This window comes from Pagrus pagrus (genome assembly GCF_965226575.1).
Source record: "Pagrus pagrus genome assembly, chromosome: 2".
In the NCBI taxonomy this organism is placed as follows: domain Eukaryota; kingdom Metazoa; phylum Chordata; class Actinopteri; order Spariformes; family Sparidae; genus Pagrus; species Pagrus pagrus.
This window is the reverse complement of record NC_140186.1, coordinates 22540045-22563212: the sequence shown is the minus strand read 5'-3', so window position 1 is coordinate 22563212 and position 23168 is coordinate 22540045. Positions and strand designations below refer to the sequence as shown.

The window sequence follows — 23168 nt, the reverse complement described above, 5'->3', positions numbered from 1 at the left end:
CTGTTCTCAGAGAAAAATAAGGTCCCCAGAACACTGTTTGAAGCTAGAAAGGTGGCAGGGTCCGCCAAATATAAACAAAGTAAATGAAATTGTGTTGTCCTTTAGGGTTAGCTTATTTATTAATTATTATATATTATTAGTATTTATTAAGTTTATTCAGCCATGAAAACAAAGAGTTGGTGTACTTGTTACTTAGTGTAAATCGATGAAGATGTTTTTCTTCTTTTTTCAAGAAAATTACCTTTGATACTCGAGTTCATTTAATATCAGACTTTTAGTCAGGTACTATTTGTAGAGGTGAACAGTGACAGTGAGAGAGCTGATGCAACTATGTTTCATCATTGGGTAAAAGCTCTCTCTGCATAGTAAAAAATACATTTAATGAAGGTCATTAAAAGCGAAATACTTAAGTTAGCAGAGGTGCAGCTCTGTTGGTGCTCTGAAGAGGGCGAGAGAGGGAGAGATGAACTGACTTGGTGTATTTCTTCCATTCTGCCACAGAGAGTCACTGTTGTCTTTACATGTAAGAACACTGCACCGGTTTAATATCCAACCAACTGCAATCAGTTCAAGAACAAAGACATAATGGAAATGTTACTTTCAAGCTTTATTTATTTCATAAACAAAAATTCAACCAACAAAGGTGAACTACCTAACAAAACACAGAGTCAAGCACTAAAATATCAGAAAACACGAGACAGAAGAAAAGAACAGGACACACAAAGACTGTGAGTGGCAGGAGTCCTCGTCCTCTTTTACTTTTGCACTCAGCGACTTTTTGTTTTTTACAAATGTTTACATCCATAACTCCCACAGCACTGACGAGAAAGTAACAAAGCAGTGATATTAAATAACATTAAACGGGTTATCTAACCCTTAAACATGCTGTCGACTGTATCTCTGAGCGTCAGTATCAGGAAACATAGATGGTAAAGTTTTACCTTCGAGTCTGCAACTGCTAGTTTAAACATTCTCATGTAGGAAATACCAATTTTATTTTCAGTCATTATAAAGAGTGCAGACCATTTCCTGCGATTTTAACTGAAGCTGTTTTATTTTCAGACAGCAACATATTAGCTCTAGTTCCTCATTATATAGCAGCTAACCCCTCTTTATCTCATTGTGCTGTTGATTGTGAAAAAATCCCATCAAGTGCTGCAAAATGTACAGCAGAGTTTATCACTGGAGGACATAAACAGGCACATACATGTTTTGCCCCTCGATGAAAACATTTTGATTTAGCATTTTTGGTTGATTTGAGACCCGTCACAGATAACAAGCATTTAGAAACTGTAAAGAGTCTGCCAACATTTGTTTTAATAAAACACAAATGGATCTGTGTAATCTGACAGCTGTAAAGACATGAGAGGTTTCCTGTGTTTATAATCTCTGTCTACCATGCATTACTGAAATACTCCAGACCTGGATTGAGGCGTTAATGTGAAACTTGTAATACACAGTTAAGTCAACAGTACCACCCATTTCATATTAAACCACACATCTTAGCTCCAGTAAATAAAAATACACAAACACAAACAGTCAACAAACCAGACCTGGTTGAGAGTTAGGAACACTCAAACACTCAAAGATACCTGAAGATGCATCCTAGATAACGAGGTGGTTCTCATTGGGTACTTTACAGCGGATTCATAGAATATCTAATTTCCTAACTTTTTAGCTTCGACTTATCATTCTGACGTAAATATTGATTGCACAGTGTAATGGCGGGAACAAATTACACCATCAGCGTATATTTTGTTTATGTCTGCGTAAGACTTCTGATGGTTGGTTCCAGCTTCTGACAAGGTTTGTCAGCAAATAGTGTTACACCTCGGTATCAAGTGGTTTCTGTGCTTCGTCAGTGATCAGCAGTCTTGGTAGTTGCCAGTTTGGGAAAAAACAAATAAAAGAATGGCTGAGCTCTGTTATCAATAACACCTTTAATACAACCTGATGTTTAACTCTGCCTTTCATCGCACTGATATCCTGGTTTCTCGGTCAACTTGGGATTCTTATGGTTGTTTTTTGCTTGGGACAGTAGCCAGACTGCTAGCGGTAGCGGTTGCTAAGTGGGGGGTTTGAAAAGTTATCTATTTCTACTTTAAGTAAATATCATTTCTGGGACCGCGCCACAGGGACTGGTAATGTAAATGCTGGATAATGTAACAGAGCATAAATTGTCATTTGCAGAGACATTTTCACACAAGCGATTTCACGATCCAGCAGCATCAATCCCAGTTCGGCAAAGTATTTGAACGGCTTCTGACTCTCAATCAGGTCTGTCACAAATAAATATATTCTGTATATAGCGACAAATCTCACAGTAGCCAGGTTTAAAGATCTATCTGTTACTGACGAGTCTGTATAGCTTAGTATCTGAGGACAGTCAGCCACTAAAATACTGTTTGGACCGAATACAAAAAAGACCATGACATCAGATTTTGACATTCATGTGAAATCCAATATGACAGTATTTCTCTGAGGTTTCTTTTAGGCCTATCAAATTAAAAAAGGACATTATCTTTTGTGTATAATTGGTAGAAAATACCTTGTATGCCAACATCAGTAACTTTGAGGAACAACAGTAATGACAGCACAACTCATTTACAGCATAATAATAATAATTAGAATTCAACTCATCAATAGAAACAGGGATTTGTAAAACCCTCATTAAAAACCAGCCCCCTTTATTAAGGAATCCAGACACTTGAGGAGATACTAAAGGATTCAAGATGACAAGGTAAGCTTTGTCTGGTTAGTGGCTACAAAGAGCTAGAGCGAATGTTCAAGCCTGGAGCCCGGGTCAAAATTCAAACTTCAGAGCACAAAAATAAGCTGACAGTGTCACTTTTTACATGCACTGAAAGCTCAGAAGGACACTGTTGATGAATCCCATCTGATCCTTCAATATCTACTAAAGTCTAAGTCTGGAAAGTAGAAAGAGTTCTGAGATTTACTCCGAACTCCAAAACAATTGAACCTGACATGGTCTTCTGGGTAGGCCATCGATGGCGTGAGGCTGAAGAGGGTGACAACACTTGGTTTGGTAAAATGGTAGGGGGGTCGAAGAGGGGGAACAGAGGGTTGAGAGTATCCCTGGTTTCTACACATTCGTCCGACACTTGGGGAAGATGGGTCCTCCCTCAAGCCTTCTCTTTCTTACTGTAGATGGAGAGAAGGTGGAGGGACACAGGAGAGGGAGAAAAGAGAGGACGAAGGACGAGAAACAAGGAGAAAGAGAAGAATTAGATAAACAGAATGCAAGAAGGTGGTTCATCATCACTATTAACAATGACTTTATTGCTAAAGCAGAGCAAATAAGGCCGGCCTTATTTGCTTTACATGAGAAAAGCAAAGACAGGCAGCTGAAAGAAAGTAAGACAGGAGCATTAAAGTTACAGCACTTTGTCTGACAGCAGCTCTTGAAGGGAAAAAAAACACAAGACAAAGGTAAGACATGGATATGAGCAGGACTGGACTAACACGATATGGGGCCCTGGGACAAAAATGAGGTGAGGGCCCCAACTGAGCCCCTCTCTACCCCTGCTGTCTGTGTATCGTTTGGGCACCAGATAATGACAATATACACTGAGACAATAAGGTAAAACTAGATTTGAACTTGTGGATTTAATCTGTTTTAGCATTGTACTCCTTTAAAACTGTATGACACATGGTGGAAAGATTAAAAAAAAAAAAATCAAAACAGCAGCTAATGACGTGTGTACCCGCTCGCCCCACGTCTCTGGATCTGCTCATGAGGAGATGAGGAGCAGGCTTCAGAGGTCTGGTAAGCTCTAACTCTACAAAGCCAGATTTTTTCATTTTTAAACGTCTTTTTTAGCCCAAACTAAAACTCCTGATCAAATCAAATGATTCACAATCACAGTGAACCTGGAGAGTGTTTGTGTCCCAGGGCAGGTGCCCACTGTTCCAGGCTAGCAATCCATCTTTGTGTAAGAGATGTGTTTAAAAGAGTAGAAGACAGGACAGAGGCTGAGCAGAGGAAGGTGAATGCCTCCAGATGATGCAGGAACAGTAGAAACAGCAGGTCATAAGAAGAATAATTATCAAACAAAAGTAAAAAGGCCAAGGAGAAACTGTTAGACTGAAATTATTACTGGGAAAGTGATGCAAAAAGTATAACTGGGAAATGAACGACAGAAGTAGAATTGAGAAATGAATCTTATCTGCTGTTTATTCTTCTGTATATCAAAATATGGGTTTTTTCATTATTTTTTCTTCTGTTGAGCGAAAGCTGAGTGTTTATTGGTATCCCACAATCTCATTCTTTCAATGTTCAAGACTTCAATATTGTCCCATTTGTTAAATTGTTGGGCAGAGGTTCCTAAACTTTCACGGGGAAATGCAGACAAAAAGTGGCAACAAAAAAAAATATTATGACAATGGTGGACTGCAGCTACGTTTCGGAGACACTGTCCGGGGTTGGAGTGCAGAGAGACGACTACAAGATGAAGAAGGAAAGTGATGAAGCAACAGAAACTCTCAGAGGAGTACGACAGGCGGTGGCAGCGCTTTCCGGTGGTCTGGGAAAGAACCAGGTGATGTTGGCAGAAGAAAGGCAAGGCTGAGCGCTGTTTGTGCTCCTGTTTGTTTTTTTGTACTTAGTCTTAGACTTGAACTTTTTCCCGAAGGCCCTCTCCAGCTCGGGGACTGACAGAGTGAGGGTGAAGGAGCCGTCTGACTCGGACCTGACGACCCGGGCTTAACGTGGGGGAGGAAAGCATTATGATACAAACATTTAACTTCAGGTGGTTTGTAACAAAACACAAGCAGCCTGTAAAAGCATTAGAAACAACACAGTCCATACACAGTATGTAAATGTAATCCTATTTCTTAACTTAATCTAATGTGAATAACAACGACTGTTTCTTCCACTAGTTTCATTTTGTCCTCTCTCATGCACACAGACTCTTTTCTTAGTGCTGATGTCATGACTTAAGAAGCCGCTGTTTTGATTGGCTGTGGCTTTCTGGCCGTACTACTGAGTTACCGGCCGATGATATCACTCTGACTCTTCTGTTGAGGGTCTGATTAAACTAGGACCTGAGGAGATATAGTGAAGATTAAGTGTCAGCACTGACGCACATAACAACCAACGCTGCCAGACACAATACAACTGAAACCACGGGAGTCCAGTCCATGAAGATATGTCACGTTCCCCAATCAGTTCTTTTGGAGCAGGTATACAGTGCGTGTTTTTTTTCCCACGACTCATTGCTGCATTTGTTTTTTTTTTAAATGCACATGTGTGTCTGTGTGTGTGTAACCCACCCAGGTCGTTGTTGTTCATCATGGCATTGGAGCCTCGGAGGCGCGGGCCCTGCTGAGTGAAATGATATCCAAACTTCAACAGCGTGGTGTTTTTCTCCAGCATGCTGGCTATCTCCATCTCCACCTTGTTTCCTAACGGCTGGCTCTGGAGGTGGATACAAGAAGAGATACAGAGATGAATTAAAAGCTGGTAAAGGTAAGGGTAATTATGTTACAGAGCTGGAGTGCCACAACATAGGAAGGAAGCCAGGACAAAGATGGAAGGTGCAGCAAAAAAAAAAAAAAGCATCATTCAACAAGATGAACTCAAGAGCAAACAGTGAGTCACACATGTACAACTATGCAGTATGACACATCACATTACAATCAGGGGGTGCATTAGACTGAAGTGGCAAAGATGGCCTGTGTATACAACCTGACACACTCACATTTTCATGCATGGTTCGTGTGTGTGAGTCTGCATGCACTCTGTGCAGCTGGTACCTGATTGTCTATCTTCAGCTCCTGTAGTGTGGTGTTTCGCTGCAGGGACTCTATAAGGGCCAGGATTCCAGTCCCTGTGATGAAGTTGGACTCGACGTTCAGGCTCTTCAGCGTCGTGTTAACATTCAACATCTCTGCCAATGCCTGCGGAAACACACAGACGCACACGCTGTCACTTGAAGCCATTTGCTTCATGTTCTTGTCAAAACGAGGTGAATGTCAATATGAAATGTTTTTGAGACTGAATGTCTTATTAGATAGTAAAAAAACTGTATAGTGGCAGAGGGTTTACAAGCACATGAGGTATTAGGAAGGCAAAAAAGACAGAAAAAGAAATGACTATCCCTCTTTTTATTTGTTGCATTAAAATAAAGAGTCCCTCAGGTTGTATCTAAAAAAGATTGAAGACAGAAAAGTGTTAATAACAAAATGATACTATGAACAGTTCGACCCACAGATCAATTAAACTAATCAAAACCATTAAAAGAAAGAGTATTTTAACGTTCAGAGGAACGGAGCAATAAATCTGCTAAAATGGCTTCTGTGCAGCATTTTGTGTTAAATGTTAGAGCTGTGACTCACAAATGCTACGGGGTCGTTGCTTCTGGTTCCTACGATACTGAACCTCTCCACCACAGTGTTCTTCATCAGAGCCTCAGCGTACGCCTTCAGAGTCTTGATGGGGATTTTCTGGGAACAGAAAGACACAGCATCACTAATGTTACATGATTTATTCATCATTTATGATCCAAAACAGCCAAAAGGTTACGAGTCAAATAAGTTTCCATTTACATGATGATTCATCACTAATGGGACGACCATGAGATTAGACATTAGATTAGGTTTTTACTGCAATTTGCACAGATATACTGTGCAAGTCAGTTTATAACAAGAAGCTAGTTTAATTTAAATTATTTAATCATTTAATCATTTAATCAGCTTCTTCTAGACAGCTCTTCTTCTGCCAAATGTTAAACACTCTTACCCTGATGTTGTTGAGGTTGACCTCCACCAGGTCAGGGTCGTTCCTCTTTATTCTCAACAGGGTCTCTTCTACGTCAGTGGCGTTGGGCTCTTCATCAGGGACTGGTTTATACTGAGTGCACTGGATCACACCTGTAACACATTTAAACAACACGCTGTCATGTACAGCAGGATACAGTTACTGTAGTCTCACTGTGTCTCACAACAGTCATTTAAACATGCTTGTGGCTCCACACATGTCTTTATTGAGAATTTATATTGTACTTCATTGGACACCATCAGGACAGTTGAATGCTTTAGACTCATCTACCTGCAGTCCTTGCCAACCAAAGTTGTGAAGAAGTTTCCTTAAAGAAGTTTTTTAACTGTAGGTAATCCATCACTTTGAACACGGGGGTTTATCATAGCATGCAGCACAGACTGGTTAATTAATCTGCACAAGAAGCCATTTTACCACACAAGTTTATCAGAACTTTGCTTCCACAGCAGCAGATGTGATGTTGAGTGTGATGGATTACATAACTCAAGCAAAAAAGTTTCTCAATATGGATGGTGTTGCAGCGAAATTAATATTTAACCAAAAGTATACTTTTGAAAGTTGGCAGTGACAGAACATGTAAAAATACTTATTGTTCAGGCTTACTGAAGCAAGAAATGTGTGTTTTATTTCTTGCATCAGTGAATTGTGATGTTTTTAGCCATGAAATCATCTTGGACCAACATTTTAGTGAGTATTTTTATTTTCTGTGCAGTATCAGATGAGGAAAAAGATGAAAATCTGTGAAACAACGCTCAAACAATAACTAAAAAAAGGCTCATTGTTCACTCTTTCATGTACTGTCCCGTGTATCAGGACTGGAGTTTATAGCTGCCTCCCTTTATGAGACACGGTCATATTTGGAAGTCAGATGTTCGGCCTCTGTCTCTGTTTAGAGCTGGACGAGAATCTATAGGTTGAGCCACCGTGCAGTGTAAACAATGGCTCATTAACATGTGTGCGTGTGTGCGCGTGTGATAAAAGTAATATCAGAATACAGTTTACACAGTGTAATGGAAGATAAACAGACAGATCATCTGTGTTATTCCTGGAGGGGAGATCGGACGATGTACAGTTTTATCTGCTTATTGACTTAGTTTTGATCAGTGTAGCTGTATTTGTACAAGACTGTGCCTATCATCTTTGGTCAAATAAACCAACATTCTGCCAACATGAGATCATTTCACTGGATTCCAGTCCAAGTCCACTCGCTTCAACATTTTTCTTGAATGAGGTCATTTTTTTCTTCAAACTTGTTGACTGCTCTGCTTTATTTTCAGACGATTTTACTTGTTGTTTTTTTTAAAAAACTGCTGCACTGATTGTATCTGTGATTGAACCAAGTGACGACAGGTCAGGAATAAAAGATTTGATAGGTGGATTTGATGAAAGATTTGGTACGTGTGTGCAGGCGTGTGTGTACTGTACGTACTGTTGAGGCCTTGCTTGTTGACTATGGTGCTGCTGGCCAGGGCTTCATAGTACTGCTGGTTACTCATCAGGGTGTGCATGCCGAGGATGGCTGGAAGACAGAGAGAGAGACAGAGACAGAGAGATGCTGAAAAAGAGTCAACAGATTTCATGAATGTCTCGTTACAGCCACACAATGGACCACCATGCTAATGCAGACAGCGCATGAGCACTTGCAGCATACCAAGCAAGTCAAACCTGACCTTATCTTCAAGCACTTGTACACTGCAAAGTTTCAGGTGCAGCAGTTTAGGTGGTAACATGTCCTGGCTGACTACAGATCAGTGTGATACTCCACCTGCTGCATCGTAACTAGATGTCAAGTTTGTGATAAATTTCAACTTGAGGAATCCGACTCGTGTCCCTGCAGCAGAGACTCGCACCGCAAACGTTCTGTGGTTGCCAAGATTAAAAATCTTTGGAGAATGATCTTGTTTTAAAAGTAATTATTAGTAAGTATCTGTCGCTGGTATGTCCTTAAACTGATCATGAATATGAGTCAGGAGTGTTGTGCTTCGATTAGACAGGAAATCTTAATTATGAGTAATTTACTGTTAAAACAAGCTGCATCAGATAGAATGATGCCACATAAATACTCTTACACTAAAAAAATAAAAACTTGTTTCCAGTAACAATATAATCATACTCTAGCAGTATTAAAGGGTAGCTTCACCATTTTTACATGTTAAAGGTTGCACTGTGGGTAATGTCCAGGTTCTAAGAAGCAGTCCACTGACACTGTTGGTCTCTTTATGGACAATTTAAAATCAAATGATCAATACTGAACCAGAGATATCGCCTTTTTAATTCCACACCATCTCCTTTCTTTTCAAAACCTGGCGCTTACATTACCCACAATGCAATTTAGCCTCTGGGTGACATCACTGGGAGTAATTTCTCAGATTGCATGCAGCTTCCTCCAGACTTTAAACTACTTTTACACATATGCAGTAGTACTCCCCAAGACCTGTAAACGCACTTTATTGTGTAAAATTGGTTGAATAACCCTTGGAGTAATTTTCAACTTAGAAATTGCCTTTTTGTGCAATTTGGCGCCCCCCACAGTTTCTGAGTGCAACCCCTGATGAGCAGGTCGGCTCCTTGCATGGCAGCCTCTGCAAAGTCCATTTACAAATTAATCTGATCTAAAAACTAGCAATTTCCACTTATTTCAAGCCTTTAAACATTTATCAGAGGCAACTTACTTCTGGACTGAATCAGCGTCTTTGTTTCTTGTCAGGTAAAAGTTTCTTGCTGCGTGGACAGATAGTTTCACTCGTATTAAATCATTTTCCCTTCTTGTTTTTTATCTTTCCTTTCTTGCTGTGTGAAATATGCTTTAAGCCCGAGCAGCTGCACTGAGGGCCCAGTTTACAAGAGACAATTTAGCAAGAATTATCACCTCATCTGTTTGTCAGAGACACATCGAGGGCATGAGAACAGTTTGCAGAGACATAAACAGTTGGAGAACACACGCTGCTCTTAGTAGATGTAACACGGTACCTTTGACAACTGCAGGGACTCCTTGTGCTCCGAAACTATTTCTAATTTTCAGCTTCGGCTCAAAGCGTTTGATTACAGACTTCTGCCATGCTAGCAAAGGTAATAGAGACTCTTGTAGTGGTTAAAACTAAATGTGTTTACATACTGTAATAGATCCATCCAGAACAACACTATTAAGACTATAAATAATGAGTTCAGCAACTGAAAAAACATCTTGTGATCCCTCTTCATGACTCTTTAAAATAAATGTCTTCGGACATTTATATGTTATATATGTTAAAACGTTTCTACATGCAGCAAAATATTTGCCACAGTGATGAAATTTGCCATACATTACAGAATCCATGAAAAGTCCCGTGTAATGCATGTACATCAGAGAGGTTTCTCTGAACATCTCCTCAACACAAGCCGACAACATGAACATGACAGAGGACCGGACTTGTTCCATGCAAACGCTGCGTGCAGTCTACAGATACCCTGGATGGTGTTCAGCTAGCGAACAGAGATATCCAGCAGGGATGGAGGAGGTGGAGGAGATGGAGGGGCTGATGGAGGGTTGAAAGGGGAGGATGGAGGGAAGGTGGAGGGAGCGCTAGAGGAAATGAAGAAGATCTGGATTAAGGAAAAGTGAGTGAATGAGGGGAAGAAGAGGCCATGGTAGTGAGAGAAGATGAAGATAAAGGATAATCAGACACCTGCACAGTCATTATCAAATCCATGTGAAGAGCATTCCTCCAGATGCTTTGATGTGAGTATGTGGATGTGTTTGTGTGCCTCGTTTTTGTTAGAACGTTTAGTTTCCAAAGATCGATCTGTATTGTTTTAACATTAAACACATAAAAATCAGATTATATTCCCCCTAATTCTGTAGTATATTCTAAATTGCCTTCACCAACTGTAAAACTATGGTGAAAGTACTAAGGTGGAACAACTTTTTGATGCACGACCACAAAATCCAGGTAAAAACACTCATGTACTTCTTAAAAAGCTTTGCATAAATTTGGTGAAAAAGAGATAAAACTGAAACCAATATCTTCTGTGAGGAGATGTGAGGAGGGTGTGAGTGTATTACCTGCGATATCACACAGTTCAGCATCAGAAGCACTGGCCAGGGCCTCTTCCAGCTCCGGCTCCAGAGTCACACTCTCTATCATGGGGTCCACCCTCTTTTTAGGCACCCAGGCTTTCCCTGCAACATGAATGAGGAGATTTAATACAAAGAAACACACTATAAGTACTACTATCACGAGCATCAAACCCTCAGCTGATGACATTTTCTAAATTAAAAGTCCCCTCTGAAATCTACCGTATTCTCTATCAGGACATAATATTTGCCGAAATTATAATAAAGCGCTTGCTCAACCAGAAAAAGCACTTCTGATAATAATAATAATAATAATAATAATATAATACAGTATACCATGAATCTGTGATATCTCATACTGTTGCAACCCAACACAGCAGACATCTTGACTTGTCATAGAAGGAAAAGCACAGGTGTGACTAATAACATTAACGATGACTTTGCTGTATAAAAGTGTCCCAGTAAGTCAGGACAGTGTGACAGTGAGTCAGCATGACCCTGAAACTGAGGCTCTCATCACTAATCACTCCATTATGACCTGACTGCTGCATCTGACACAGCCCAGTAGTCACACACACAATATATCAAACCATGACGGATAACTCTTAAAATACAGTATATACAGTAGTATATATTTCAAATGTAAACGACAAAGTAAGAGTTAAGTGTCACAAATAGATCACTGTCCAAACTAGCTCTCTTACATAACAGCTGAGCCATCTGAGGTGAGTATAACCTCAGGCAGGCTGTCGTCACCGTGTCTGACTGTAACGACCCAGAGATTTGTGTCTTCACTGATACGTCTGCTGTGTGTGTGTGTGTGTGTGTGTGTGTGTGTGTGTGTGGTCAGCTCCTCAAGTTTCAGTCAGACATTTTTTGACCCCGACATCAACACAGACAGCCAGCAGCACAGAAGGGAGATTTGCCCGAAGCACCGAGAGGCTTTTATAGTCACCTGTGTCCTCTCTCTGTCCAGATCACATCACTGCATCCTTCTACACTGTTAAAGCTGAGACACAATCAAACCAAGCGATGGAGCAAACTGTGTTGTTCTGTTTCGCAGCTTACTGGATGTTCCACAAGAAGAGCTACGAATGAATGCCTTGCTCAATGGTTTTCACATTACAATGTAAATGTAAAGGATGTACTTTTTAAATGTTTAACTAATTATATTATCATCAAATGAGCGGCATAGATTTGTCTAAAAATTACAAAAATATCCTTTATCGTAATTATTCCTGGGACAATATATCGTCCAACAAACAGTAGTTATCATGACAGGTGTAATGACACCAGCAAAGATGACAAGAGTGACAGCAGGGAAACCTTCTAGAGTTTCATAGAGATGTCCGGTATCTCTCACCCTCTATCACACACCTCTGTGTGCACACTAGACTGGGACTGGCCTCACAAGGCCTGGAGAGTGCTGGTGTCGTGGAGCCGATCACTCTTTGGGGAAAAAATCCTCCTACTCATGGATACCTGAGATTCTTATTACAGACTTCTGACTTTAGGGTTTGTCATGACACCTTTTACTGCTTGTGGCCAAGTTTAGGCCATGATTAATTTAAAAATATTAAAGTATTTTTTTATTTCTTATTATTTTCCAGCATCCTCAGCTCACATGCTTGGATAACTCACTTACCTAGAATATTTAGGGAAACTAAACAGTGCTAGCATCAAATGTTCTTATCATCTGTTCACGCCACAGTTTTTGACCCACACCTTCTCATCTTTACAATGAGAAAACCAGTCCTTACCCCTCTTCTCTCCTGTGAAAGGGACCAGGTCTTCTTTGTCAGGATGCTCTTTGGCCTGTTTCTCCAGGTGAGCCAGCAGGTTGTCTCTCTGAAACGTTCCTGTCGGAGCTTTCTTTGTCTGGTCCTTCTGCCGCATCCCAGCCGGCAACAATGCGTTCTAGACAAAATAAGAGAAAATACATAGTTTAAAGGGCTTGCATGGTGTATTCTGGGAAAAAATGTAAACTTTTATGTGAATTGGTATCCCTTCTGTCTCCCTATTACAGTAAAGTCCTGTAATACCTTACAACATCAGTGCAGAACAGTGAAGAACAAATTACTTCAGGATTCCCTCTTTGCTACAGTGATAGCCCTGATAAATAACTCTGTTTTATATCACCAGGTACTCTTTTTGAGCAGCACTCCAGTCAGGGTTGAGAAACAAATCTTTGATTTTACATCGTGTGTTGTGACTCAGAGTAAATATTTTGACATAAACACTAATTAACAGTTAAAAATGCATGAAAAAACATTAAATTTACGTTCTTGTTTTTTTTCCTTTCCTTCGGTTTGTTATAAGTTTTCGGGCACCTAAAAGGATTTGAAGGTTAAAAGCCTGACGTCCATCCCAATGGACGGTACAAGTGAAGCTAACTGGAAGCTAAAAACATGACAAAGCTGACCGGAGACAGTGAGTGTTGCTGGCACAGGCATGTATGAGCTGACCAATCAGAGGAGAGGGGCCTTAAAGAGACAGGGGCTCTCAGACAGAGGGGGAATACAGTGCTGCAGCACTGGTCAGTAAGACAAAACTGATGTGTTTTTTAAGCACCCAAGCATGTAAACCTATTCTAGTAGTAAAATAAAATTATGAACCTGAAAATCAGCATAATATGTCTCCTTTAAGTCAGTGCAGTTATACATTTAAAATAGCACAATCCAATATGATGATGTACCAGGTATCTACTTAAATAAGAATAAACACCAAATGCATTAAATTAGCCAGGACGTGCAGGGTTCAATAGTAATTGTAAAATAAAAAGTGTGAGAATAAAGACTTGCTTCTCGTGAATTTATATTTATAAACAATACTATAGAATTAAAACTAAACAGATGGTTTATTTGAATTCAATTTTGCAACAATTTTCAGCAAAACAAAAATACCACCAAAGTATTACAGTGTTATAGCAAAGTGAGTTATACAGTACATAGAGATGGTCGTAGTGTATTTTTGCTCTGTTCAGTGCACCAACACATTTCCCAGAGCTTCGCTGCTCACCATGTTATTTTCAACCTAAAGCAACATTAAAAAGCAGGCTCTTACAAGTAGTGCTACTTATAGCTTCATATCTTATCAGCCCTCTCAGCACTCAGAGGCCTCTCTCTCCTCATAGCTCGCTGTCTCTCTCACTCTCTTTAGCTCTCACTCTTATTCCTCTTGCTTCAGTCTCTCTTGGAGCAACAAAAGAATAATAATGCCAAAGCAGCAAGCGATTTTCGAAAGTATACCAAACAATTCACACCTCATTTACATGAATGTTTGGTTTGAAATATACTCTTTAGAAGTAAAATAATAATCTCTTCCCATCTCATTCAGCTTTTCCATTAGTGGTCTTTAAATGTTCACGTGACTTACAGTAGTATTTATAGTAAAGCCAGGAGCATATCGCACCACCACTGCTGAGCTTTTTATGTCACACGTTCTTTCAGCTGTAGATAACAGGCACTCATGCAGCCCCAGCATGTTATTTTTACCAGCATGAGACTCTACCTTTCTCTGCTGTCCCTTCTAACTGTACTTATCTCTAAGGCCAACTTTGAAAGCTAGGGTAGGTAATGTGAAATTATCCTTATATCCCATCTAAAATGAATAAATCCTGTATCTACGGCTGTTGCAGGCCTCTAATAAGCCCATCCAATCATTTAATTTGTACAAACAATCTTAACATTAACGTTAGCTAACTGCTAACTAGTAGCCTGCGTTTTTAAAACTTGTTTTTATAGAAATATTGTCATGTTAGTCATCATCTCTAACACCGTCATCCTCCTCAATTACAACAAGCTCCTGCATAAGAGGTGCACATGTAATCATGTAATCCCTAATATTCACTGGCATTTTTGCTTCGGTTTGGTCTCAAACAACTCTTTAGCTGATAAAAGCTCCACTATGTTCACTTGCTGCAAACTTTATCTCTTGGTTGAAAGAAGCTGCCTGTTCCTACTGGGGAGAAAATTCAGTTGAGAGTGAACCAAAACAGTAAAACTACTGTCAGTAAAACCGAAACAAGGAGCTGAAAGACACTGAAATGCTCATTAAAATATTCATTTGTAAAGCTTTCAGTTATGTAAATTTTTACTTTTGTGTGAATTTTCCATAATTTGGGAAATGTTACATAAATTCTAGGTAAATAATATTTTTTTAACTTATTCAGTTTTAAAAAAGGAATTAACGCTCCAATCTCAGAGTTCAAGTTACAGCCACAAGAGCGAGACCACGGCGTTCGAGAAAGAGTAAACAGTGTGAACCAGTCCGAGCTGTAGTTAGTCACTGGATGACTGTGAAACTGTACTCCCCGTACTAAAAACACAAAATGTTCCCCTAATGATTGACACTAAATTTATCTCACTACAATCACAGCAGGCTGCAGCTGGCAGACATGTTGTTTTTTTGGTCCAACATTATGGGGCTTTTTCAATGACTTACTGGAACTGATGTCAGAAGCCTTGCTGGAAGTTTTCAGTGCGTTTCAAAGCGAAGGGGCACTTAACTGTTGTGTAACAGGTTACCCTCATAAACAGGCACAAACAAGGCAAGCACGCACGCACTGCCTCTCACTGCTCCTTCTGTTTACGTCATGGAGTCCCGCCAGTCACTCACTGGCATCAGTTGCTCTCTCTCTCTCTCTCTCTCTCTAACACACACACACACACACACATGCGCGCACACACACACACACACACACACACACACACACACACACACACACACACACACACACACACACACACACACACACACACACACACACACACACACACACACACACACACACACACTCAGTCCTGCACATTATACCCTTCCTGTCATCCCCTTGGCATTGCGGGGGAATCCAGTCTCTTTATGAGCAGTTGCACATTCATCAGAAAGCTATTACAGCTGCTGTCACCAACTCGACCCATGATGCACCGCTGAGGGTACGAAGCTGTCAGTGGGTGCATCAAATGCAGAAATAAACACATCATAAAAAGCAACGGAAACTAAACACGAGTACAACTGTTGGACTGGATCTACTGTTGCACCATGACTATGCCTTGCACAGACTGCAATTTATACAAACAGAAAAACTGTAAATGATACAAACACTTTCCGTCAGTTGACTAATTGACCAATCAGCTAATCAGTTTAGCACATAACATAAATACACCTGTACGCAGTGTCTAAATCTACAACTGCTTCTCTTACATTCTGTTTATATTCTTCGTGTCTGTCTGTTTGTTTGTTTGTCCGTTGGTTTGTCAGCAGGATTACACAAAAACTACTTTACAGATTTCTATGAAACTTGGATGGAGGATGAGTCTTGACCCAGAATAGGCCCGATTTAGGTGGCTGGTATCTATGAGTGAGGACAGAGGGGACTGTTGGGCCTCGGCTCTCTACTGAGAGCCATTCTAGTTTGTCATCTGTAACGATTCTGGGCCAAATGATGTCCACCATTAAAAAACAATATAAAAGTTTCTACTATTGGTCAACATTGACAGTTTCATTTGGATGCAAGATTTCTCCCATTGCCCTGCCTTTAAATATCTCATTCATCACTAACATACACACGTAGACTGTGAGTTGTTGTATAAATTTCACACATCTTAGTTTGATTACAACCGGACGATATAAACTCTACTCTGCCTTACGGTAACTGCCTGTTAGGAGACTTTGGCTGGCTTTGTCTACACAATTTTCAAAGCACAGTCCATCAGCTGCCACTGACTAATACTGTGGTAACCATTATTTACATTACACACATTTGCTCGTGCGTATGTTCAACAGCATTAAAACGCACTAAAACAGTTTAACAGGCTTAAAACAGCAGTTTAGATGAGAGCACATGGACATGTAGTTAATGCACAGCACGGTGCAGCACGTTACATAAAGAGGCTCTGTTAAGCCTGTATGGCCACATAACTCTCCACTGACACCAACATAGTGACAGAAACTGCTCCATATGGAATTTAAATTATAAACTCACATCCGGATCCAGCTCCTCTAACTCATCCTCTAATCGCTGCAGCTCTTCCTCCGATAGTTTCTTCAGCAGCTCGTCCTCGTCTATGTCTCTGTACTTATCCATCTCCTTCTTCATCACCGACATGGCGGACAGCACACCTGGAAACATGGACAGCGTCACTTCAGCACGACATGCAAGAAGTGCTAGGATAAAAAATGTTTACCTTACTGAAATATCACTAACATTAACTGGATTGGACTGATTTTATTTATATACCTTACACTTACGTTTCTTGTAGTACCAAATTGCTTGAGGTTATGTCATTAGTTATCAAACAAACTTTTAAAAATCATTATCTCTTGTATTCTCTCGGCAAGGTTTTCATTCCTGAGACGTGTCAGTGCTGCCAAGGTAAATGTACACTGTACAAACACACAGAGGGATCTGAGAGGTATGTAAATGGGCCCCTCACCTCAATAACTCCTCCAAAAGAGAAAGACAAAATGCAGGAGATCAGGAGCCTGCAGGACCCTGGGGTTTCAGAGAAAATGGATATCTGTGGATGGAAACAGCAGAGAGAGAGTGAATCAAATGAATGCAGCAACAACAAGACTTTCCAAAAGGAAAAAATCACATGCAACATCAGTGTCGGTTGATCTAAAAACTTGACTGTACTCACCTCAATGACCCCCAGCTCAGGGGTAAAATAACAGGAAAGGCAGCCAAGTGCCCGTAGCGCTCCTGGGAAAGAGAGAAACCTGGATGGAGGAAGAGGCACAGAGTGAAGAGGGATTAATAGCTCTCAGAATTCAAAAAGCAATAGATACACTAAGTCAACTGTGGAGAAGCATCATATTTCCCTATTACTTCTCATTTTTCCTGTCTCCATTTCTCCCCTAAGTATCTGACAGGGTGACTACTGAAGGCCGGGAAAGATAATCTGGTTATAAACTGTGTTTTTCATTTTTTAAGCCACGTTGTAAAAACTGTTTTTCAGTTTTCAGCGGCTCCTCATTGAAACACCACGTCTGAAATACTTGTGAAAGAACGTAACCTTTACAGGCCAGCTGATGCTGTTTTCACTGCAGATGCACTGAAGAGTCATTTTTCCATTTCTCATTCTTCCACTGTTTAAATTGCACATGGAAGCGTTTGGCTAGCTGGGAGAAGATTCATTACAAGCTCCACATTTCCTGATAAGGCAACTTGTGTCATTTTAACCACACCTCATGGATTTCTCCGGGGTAGCTGGTCTTAAAGGAATAGTGTGACACTTCAGTACATTTATTCACTTATTTTGTCTTAAGCAGAGAAGACTGATAGGCTGCCACTCACTTATTTGTACATATGAAGCTACAGCTAGCAGCCAGTTAGCTTAGCTGAGCATAAAGACTGAAAACAGGGAGCTATATGTGTTACTACATAATGTGAGCTATGGTTCAGTCAGTGTTCTGGCCATTTATTTATGGAAAGCAGAACTCAAAATTTACAGAAGTAGAGGACGGCCATAGGTGCAATTATTTTGTCAGCCGTTATCTCAAGTTTATGAGAAAATAATGATGTTATCTCAAGATAAAAAAGCTGTTCTGCTCATTATACCGGTTAATTCATCACAATTTCTCGAGATAAAGGTGCAATATGTAAGAAATTTGGTTGAAACACAAAACTTATAAAAGTATCAACAGAATATGAAGGAATAATCCTAGTTTTTGACATTGTGACATCTGCGTATTGTGCTGCAAAGAATGTTACCATGCTAACCAGCCTGGTCCATATATCCTGTCCCAGTCTGGACTGGACTGCTAGCTGCACAGCTAACTTAGCAAACTAGCTAGTGGCAGTTACAGTTGGCAGCCATTAACCGTTCCTTTGATGTGCTGTCCAGCTATTTGTTTTGAGCATTAATTGCACCTTTAAAAAAAAGAAATGCGCCTACGTCGTTCTCTGCTTTTTAAAAAATGAGAACACTTGATTAAGATGAAAGACAAAACAACGTTATTTACTGACTGGATTATTGCTTTGTAGCAGTGGCGTTGGTTCTCTGGCGTTTGCCTCATTTAATACTTAAGAGACATTGGGAAACCTACACAAGGCTGTTTGAAAAAGGCTAAAAACAATGACAGTGTGACTTGCTACATAAGCTAAATTATTTTCATATTATTCCAACAGCAGATAAGCCTTTAACTTGCACTATGACATTAAACCTGTTCTGTGTAAACTCACTCTCCATGTCCTCTCAGAATTACATCCTGCTGCGGACCTGTCCGCCGTCAATCATTGTAAGAAGTGCAGTTCTGCTTTATTTCTCGACAGAAAAGTGTCTTCGTATCTTGTCCGGAAAAGTTTTTTCTAGTTTCCTTCTCTGACAGTGTGGACAGACTGTTTTCCCGTCTCTAATTCTACATATAACAAGAGTCTTGGCTGAAGGACCAGATGACTGGCGATGGATGAGCTGCAGCCGAACATTTGTGGGTCAAGGCACCACACGCTCGGCATACATGCTGCCTCTAAGCCCTGGTTCCTCACAACTATGGGTCAGGGGTTTGAAATGTGTGGTGAGCTGCTGCTGATAGACGTCCACATGACAACACTAATTATAACTTCACTGAGCCTGCATCAAAGGATGAGCATGTTCTCAAATTAGGCAGCAGAAAGGCTTATAGACTCTAATAAGCGCAATCGTTAAGTGCAAATGTTTCTTTTTGATCGTAAGTATGTCAGCAAGTGTGTTTTGGACAACCTCCTAAAAGGTGGGGTCAAGCGTGCCGTTCTTTTGTTCTGCTTTCTCTAAGCTTCATGACAAGACAAGTTTCCAAAACCAAAGATGAAGAACTGGGCTGAACGCCAAAGAACGCTGCAAGTCTGTTGGAAGTCGAGGCCGACCAGCTCTCATGATATCAAACAGACCCGTGCCTGTATTTATAACGTTTCTACAAGCTTCTGCTTCATTGGAGGACATTTATTGGGCAGAAAAGGAGAGACGACTAAAGACGACCTGCGTCAGTATGTACCCTGTAAAGTCATAAACACGTGACTTGACCCTTGACCTTCTAGACCAGGCTTGTCCAGTCCTCAAGCCTCTAAGAATAGCAGCACTGATACAGGATCATTAATCAAGTCGGATGTGTTTAAAACCTCCAAACTGATGCTACGGGGCAACTGGTCTCGGCACAGCCACAATTTAAATGATCTGTTTTTCAACCAAATTACACATTTCAGCGAGTCCTGTCTAGCAAAGTGCTTTAACGGCAATTTCTTTGTGAGGAGAGAAGTTTTTTCAGCCGTGAAATACACATAAATCTCTGTAAAACTCACACGTGCTCTCAGAGTCGCCAAAAACTCTCACAGCCAATAAATCAGCACATAAAAAACGTCGAGAGCACGGCAGTGGACTTTCAGACGCTTCAGTGGATGACTTCCTGTCTTGAAACAGCTTAAACTGTCATGAAATAAACGACATGTACGGTGAGTGTGAATGTTTCGCTTCAAGTTTCCTAAGTTTGGCAAGTCCAAGATATGCTGCCGTCTTCTCTAATCCTAAATCAAACTCAGTAAATATAGGAGCTCGAACCAGGCGGCCCGCTTTCCTCCACACGTGTACATACTTGAATCTCTATTCATTATGTTTTTATTCATACCTGGCTCTGTAATACCTTGCTCTCTAAGATGCGCGATTGGACTAATGAATTATTGGATAGATATTGGAAATTTTATATTATCTGGTATTTATCGGAATCTGTGAAATTACAGCCGATAATATGAAGCCGAACTGCTTTCATTGACTTAACAAGTGCAGCACACAGTCCACAGTAGGTGGCAGTAAGTTGGTCTGTGATCCACCGATAGATGCAGAAGAAAAAGGCACAGCTCGCCGTTTTAGCGTGAGGTGTGGAAAAAGTAGTTTATGGACTTCTTTTTAAAAATACATAAACGTGAAATTATCGGTAAATGTATCTGTATTGGCCAAGAGAAGCAGGCAATTATCAGTATGACAAAAATCAAATCATGCATCTCAATAGATGAATGTAACAAACCTTCACATGACGACCATTTTACTCTGACGTCACGCTCAGGGTGGGGAGCTTGAATGATGGGTCAATGCTGTGCTGCTGTTTTCACAGCACTATCAAAAACTAGTGTGAGCTAGTGAGTGGTTGAATGCTAACGTTAGCTGTTGTTCAACAGAAGTTAATTGGTTATCAGTTAAATATGTTGTTTTGCCTTGAACATACGGCCCGAAGTCCCTCCAGATTTTCAATATCCACTGTCTTCCGAGTTGCTGTTAAATCAGTGGTGGAAGTGGTGAATTAATAAAAACGTGTCCGATTCCTTACGTTTATAGGACGTGCAACCTTTAACTCAGCCATACAACATCTGAGCTTCCCACCCTGAGAGTGTATTAAATGTGGTAAACCTTTGAATTCTAACCAGATGATGGGTCAAATAATAATCTTTTACCTCCCGGTAACAAAACATGACCACAATAATCCACAAGGATAGGTGTATTTACAGCCTCCATCACACTTTATGCTATCTATCCTCAGTGATACAGGAAGTCAGGCCTTATTGTGACATGTGCACGTTGTCTGTCTGAGCTATTTTGCAGCATCGCAGTTGTTAGAATTGCACAGATCTCTGAAATGACCCAGAAGAAAACAGCTGACAGGCAACTGGTCTGCTCTGCTCTGCCCCATGTGTGGCACAGATAAGCTGCAGGACTGTCTCTGCTGTGACAGTAACAAGGGTTTCCACTTGATACTGATACAGCACACAGATACCAAAATAGATTAGCACACTCCAGAAAGTTTCTATTCACTATGAAGTTACCATTTATCCTACAGTTATATGTCAAATTAGCCACGATCAAACATGTCATTGTCAGACATTGTCTCTTTCTACCAACTTCCAGTGCTGAGGACAGTGAACCCATCAGTGATCAGGGACCAGTAAGGCGTTGTATATCATGAGGTGTGTAATGAGGCGCCCACAGCTGATATGCTGCTTGGACCTGAGGTCAGGACATCTGTGCATTCTGCAGAGGTCAAAATGTCACATGTGTATCACTTCACCAACCAGAGCGTAGATACTGATATGAAACATTACTAACCCAAAAGATGAAGAACAGACTGACGGATGATGTTTAGGTGGTGAAACAGTGTGCAACAATGAGTCAATGACAAAGACTGAGACAGCTCCTGTAGACAGATGACCAAAGATGCTATATCGCCCACATGCGAGAGTTTGCAGCGCTACGCTACACATGACTAAGAGGAAAACCATCACTTTACCATGCAGCAGAGGTGACAAGGCCCTACAGTGATGCATGTAGGTCACAGAGGAACTGACATCCAACATGTCAGCAGACAACTGTGGCATCTCAAAACACTTGTTGACTGAAATCCAGGTTATGCAAGCTGGTTTTATTTTCTCTCAGTGACGAGCCCTGAACTTACACAGAAACTTTAACTAAAGTTTGAGCAATAGACAGGAGGAATCATGAGAAGTAGAACAGGCCCAGTTATTATACATTCACTGACTGGATTACTGGAAACTTCACAGTGAATTAGTTATAATCTCGATCTGTGCAGGACTTTGGTGTGAGGACTTGCAGTGTGCATTACAGCAGCTAATAAACAATCTCCACTAACAATGACATTTATAAAAAGAAAAAAAAAACTATTCTTGTTTTCCTGGAGAAGCCCACACTCTTCTATGACCTCACTGAACTTTAGTTTCTCCAACTAACTTAAAAAGTGCTGTACATTATTTTCACGCTGGTAGGTGATCTTCTCTAATTTGCCTGTTTTACAGCCCGCAGGATAATTTCTGCATGTATTTTCGTACCTCCTCCGGCGCTATTTATAGCCGGACGGTCCCGCTGGGTGACAGCAACGAATACTTTGACCAGATATGGTTTCCTTCAGAGCCGCCTGGAGTCGCACTGCGCGGTCCGCTCTGCTGCGGCCGCACAAGCCGGGAATCCGCACAAAAAACTGCGCTACACGAAACCGTCCATGACCCGCAGATAATCCTCAATTCAGCAGCTTTCAGCGCGCTCGCCGAGTTTCCTCCCCCGTCCCTGGTCGTGTCGCAGCGGGTTTGTGTGGAGGCTGAATCTCATCTCCCGCAAAGGGCAAAGTAAACTTATGGGGAGAGATCCTCCTCCTCCTCCTCCTCTTCCTCCCCCCCAACACGGCTGCCCTGTCACTCCAGTGATGTCATCAAGTGCAACTACATCCATTGTCGGACAGCACTTCCGTCTCATAATTGTTAACATTTTAGTGTCATTTTGACCCGCTGGAGATTGTTTGTTTATGACACACTGACAGGATGTTAGATGCAGCAGTGGAGGT

At 40.8% G+C, this 23168-nt stretch overlaps 1 protein-coding gene across 2 annotated transcripts; it reads right to left on the bottom strand.

Annotated features, from left to right (window-relative positions):
* Positions 1-594: 594 nt before the first annotated feature.
* Positions 595-22930, bottom strand: tmod1 (tropomodulin 1). 2 transcript variants are annotated; one of them, XM_084366750.1, is made up of 13 exons: positions 22660-22930; positions 17495-17573; positions 17288-17371; positions 16837-16973; positions 12614-12770; positions 10842-10958; positions 8229-8318; positions 6761-6891; positions 6358-6465; positions 5776-5919; positions 5293-5437; positions 4623-4722; positions 595-3162 (listed from the first exon to the last, which is right to left on the bottom strand). In XM_084366750.1, exons 4-13 carry the CDS (start codon positions 16957-16959, stop codon positions 3144-3146), a joined length of 1134 nt encoding a protein of 377 aa, XP_084222876.1. In that variant the 5' UTR covers positions 16960-16973; positions 17288-17371; positions 17495-17573; positions 22660-22930; the 3' UTR covers positions 595-3143. The 2 variants fall into 2 exon arrangements, with proteins under 2 accessions (XP_084222876.1, XP_084222877.1); XM_084366751.1 differs by lacking the exon at positions 4623-4722.
* Between the last annotated feature and the right edge of the window lie 238 nt (positions 22931-23168).

Bases quoted from the DNA above. Each gene is read 5' to 3' on its own strand.
- tmod1 (XM_084366750.1), bottom strand. From the start codon at position 16,959: ATGTCGGTGATGAAGAAGGAGATGGATAAGTACAGAGACATAGACGAG. The intron at 8,319-10,841 runs GTAATACACTCA...TCTGTCTTCCAG, and splicing joins TGAACTGTGTGATATCGCAG to CCATCCTCGGCATGCACACC. The intron at 6,466-6,760 runs GTAAGAGTGTTT...TTCTGTTCCCAG, and splicing joins TCAACCTCAACAACATCAGG to AAAATCCCCATCAAGACTCT.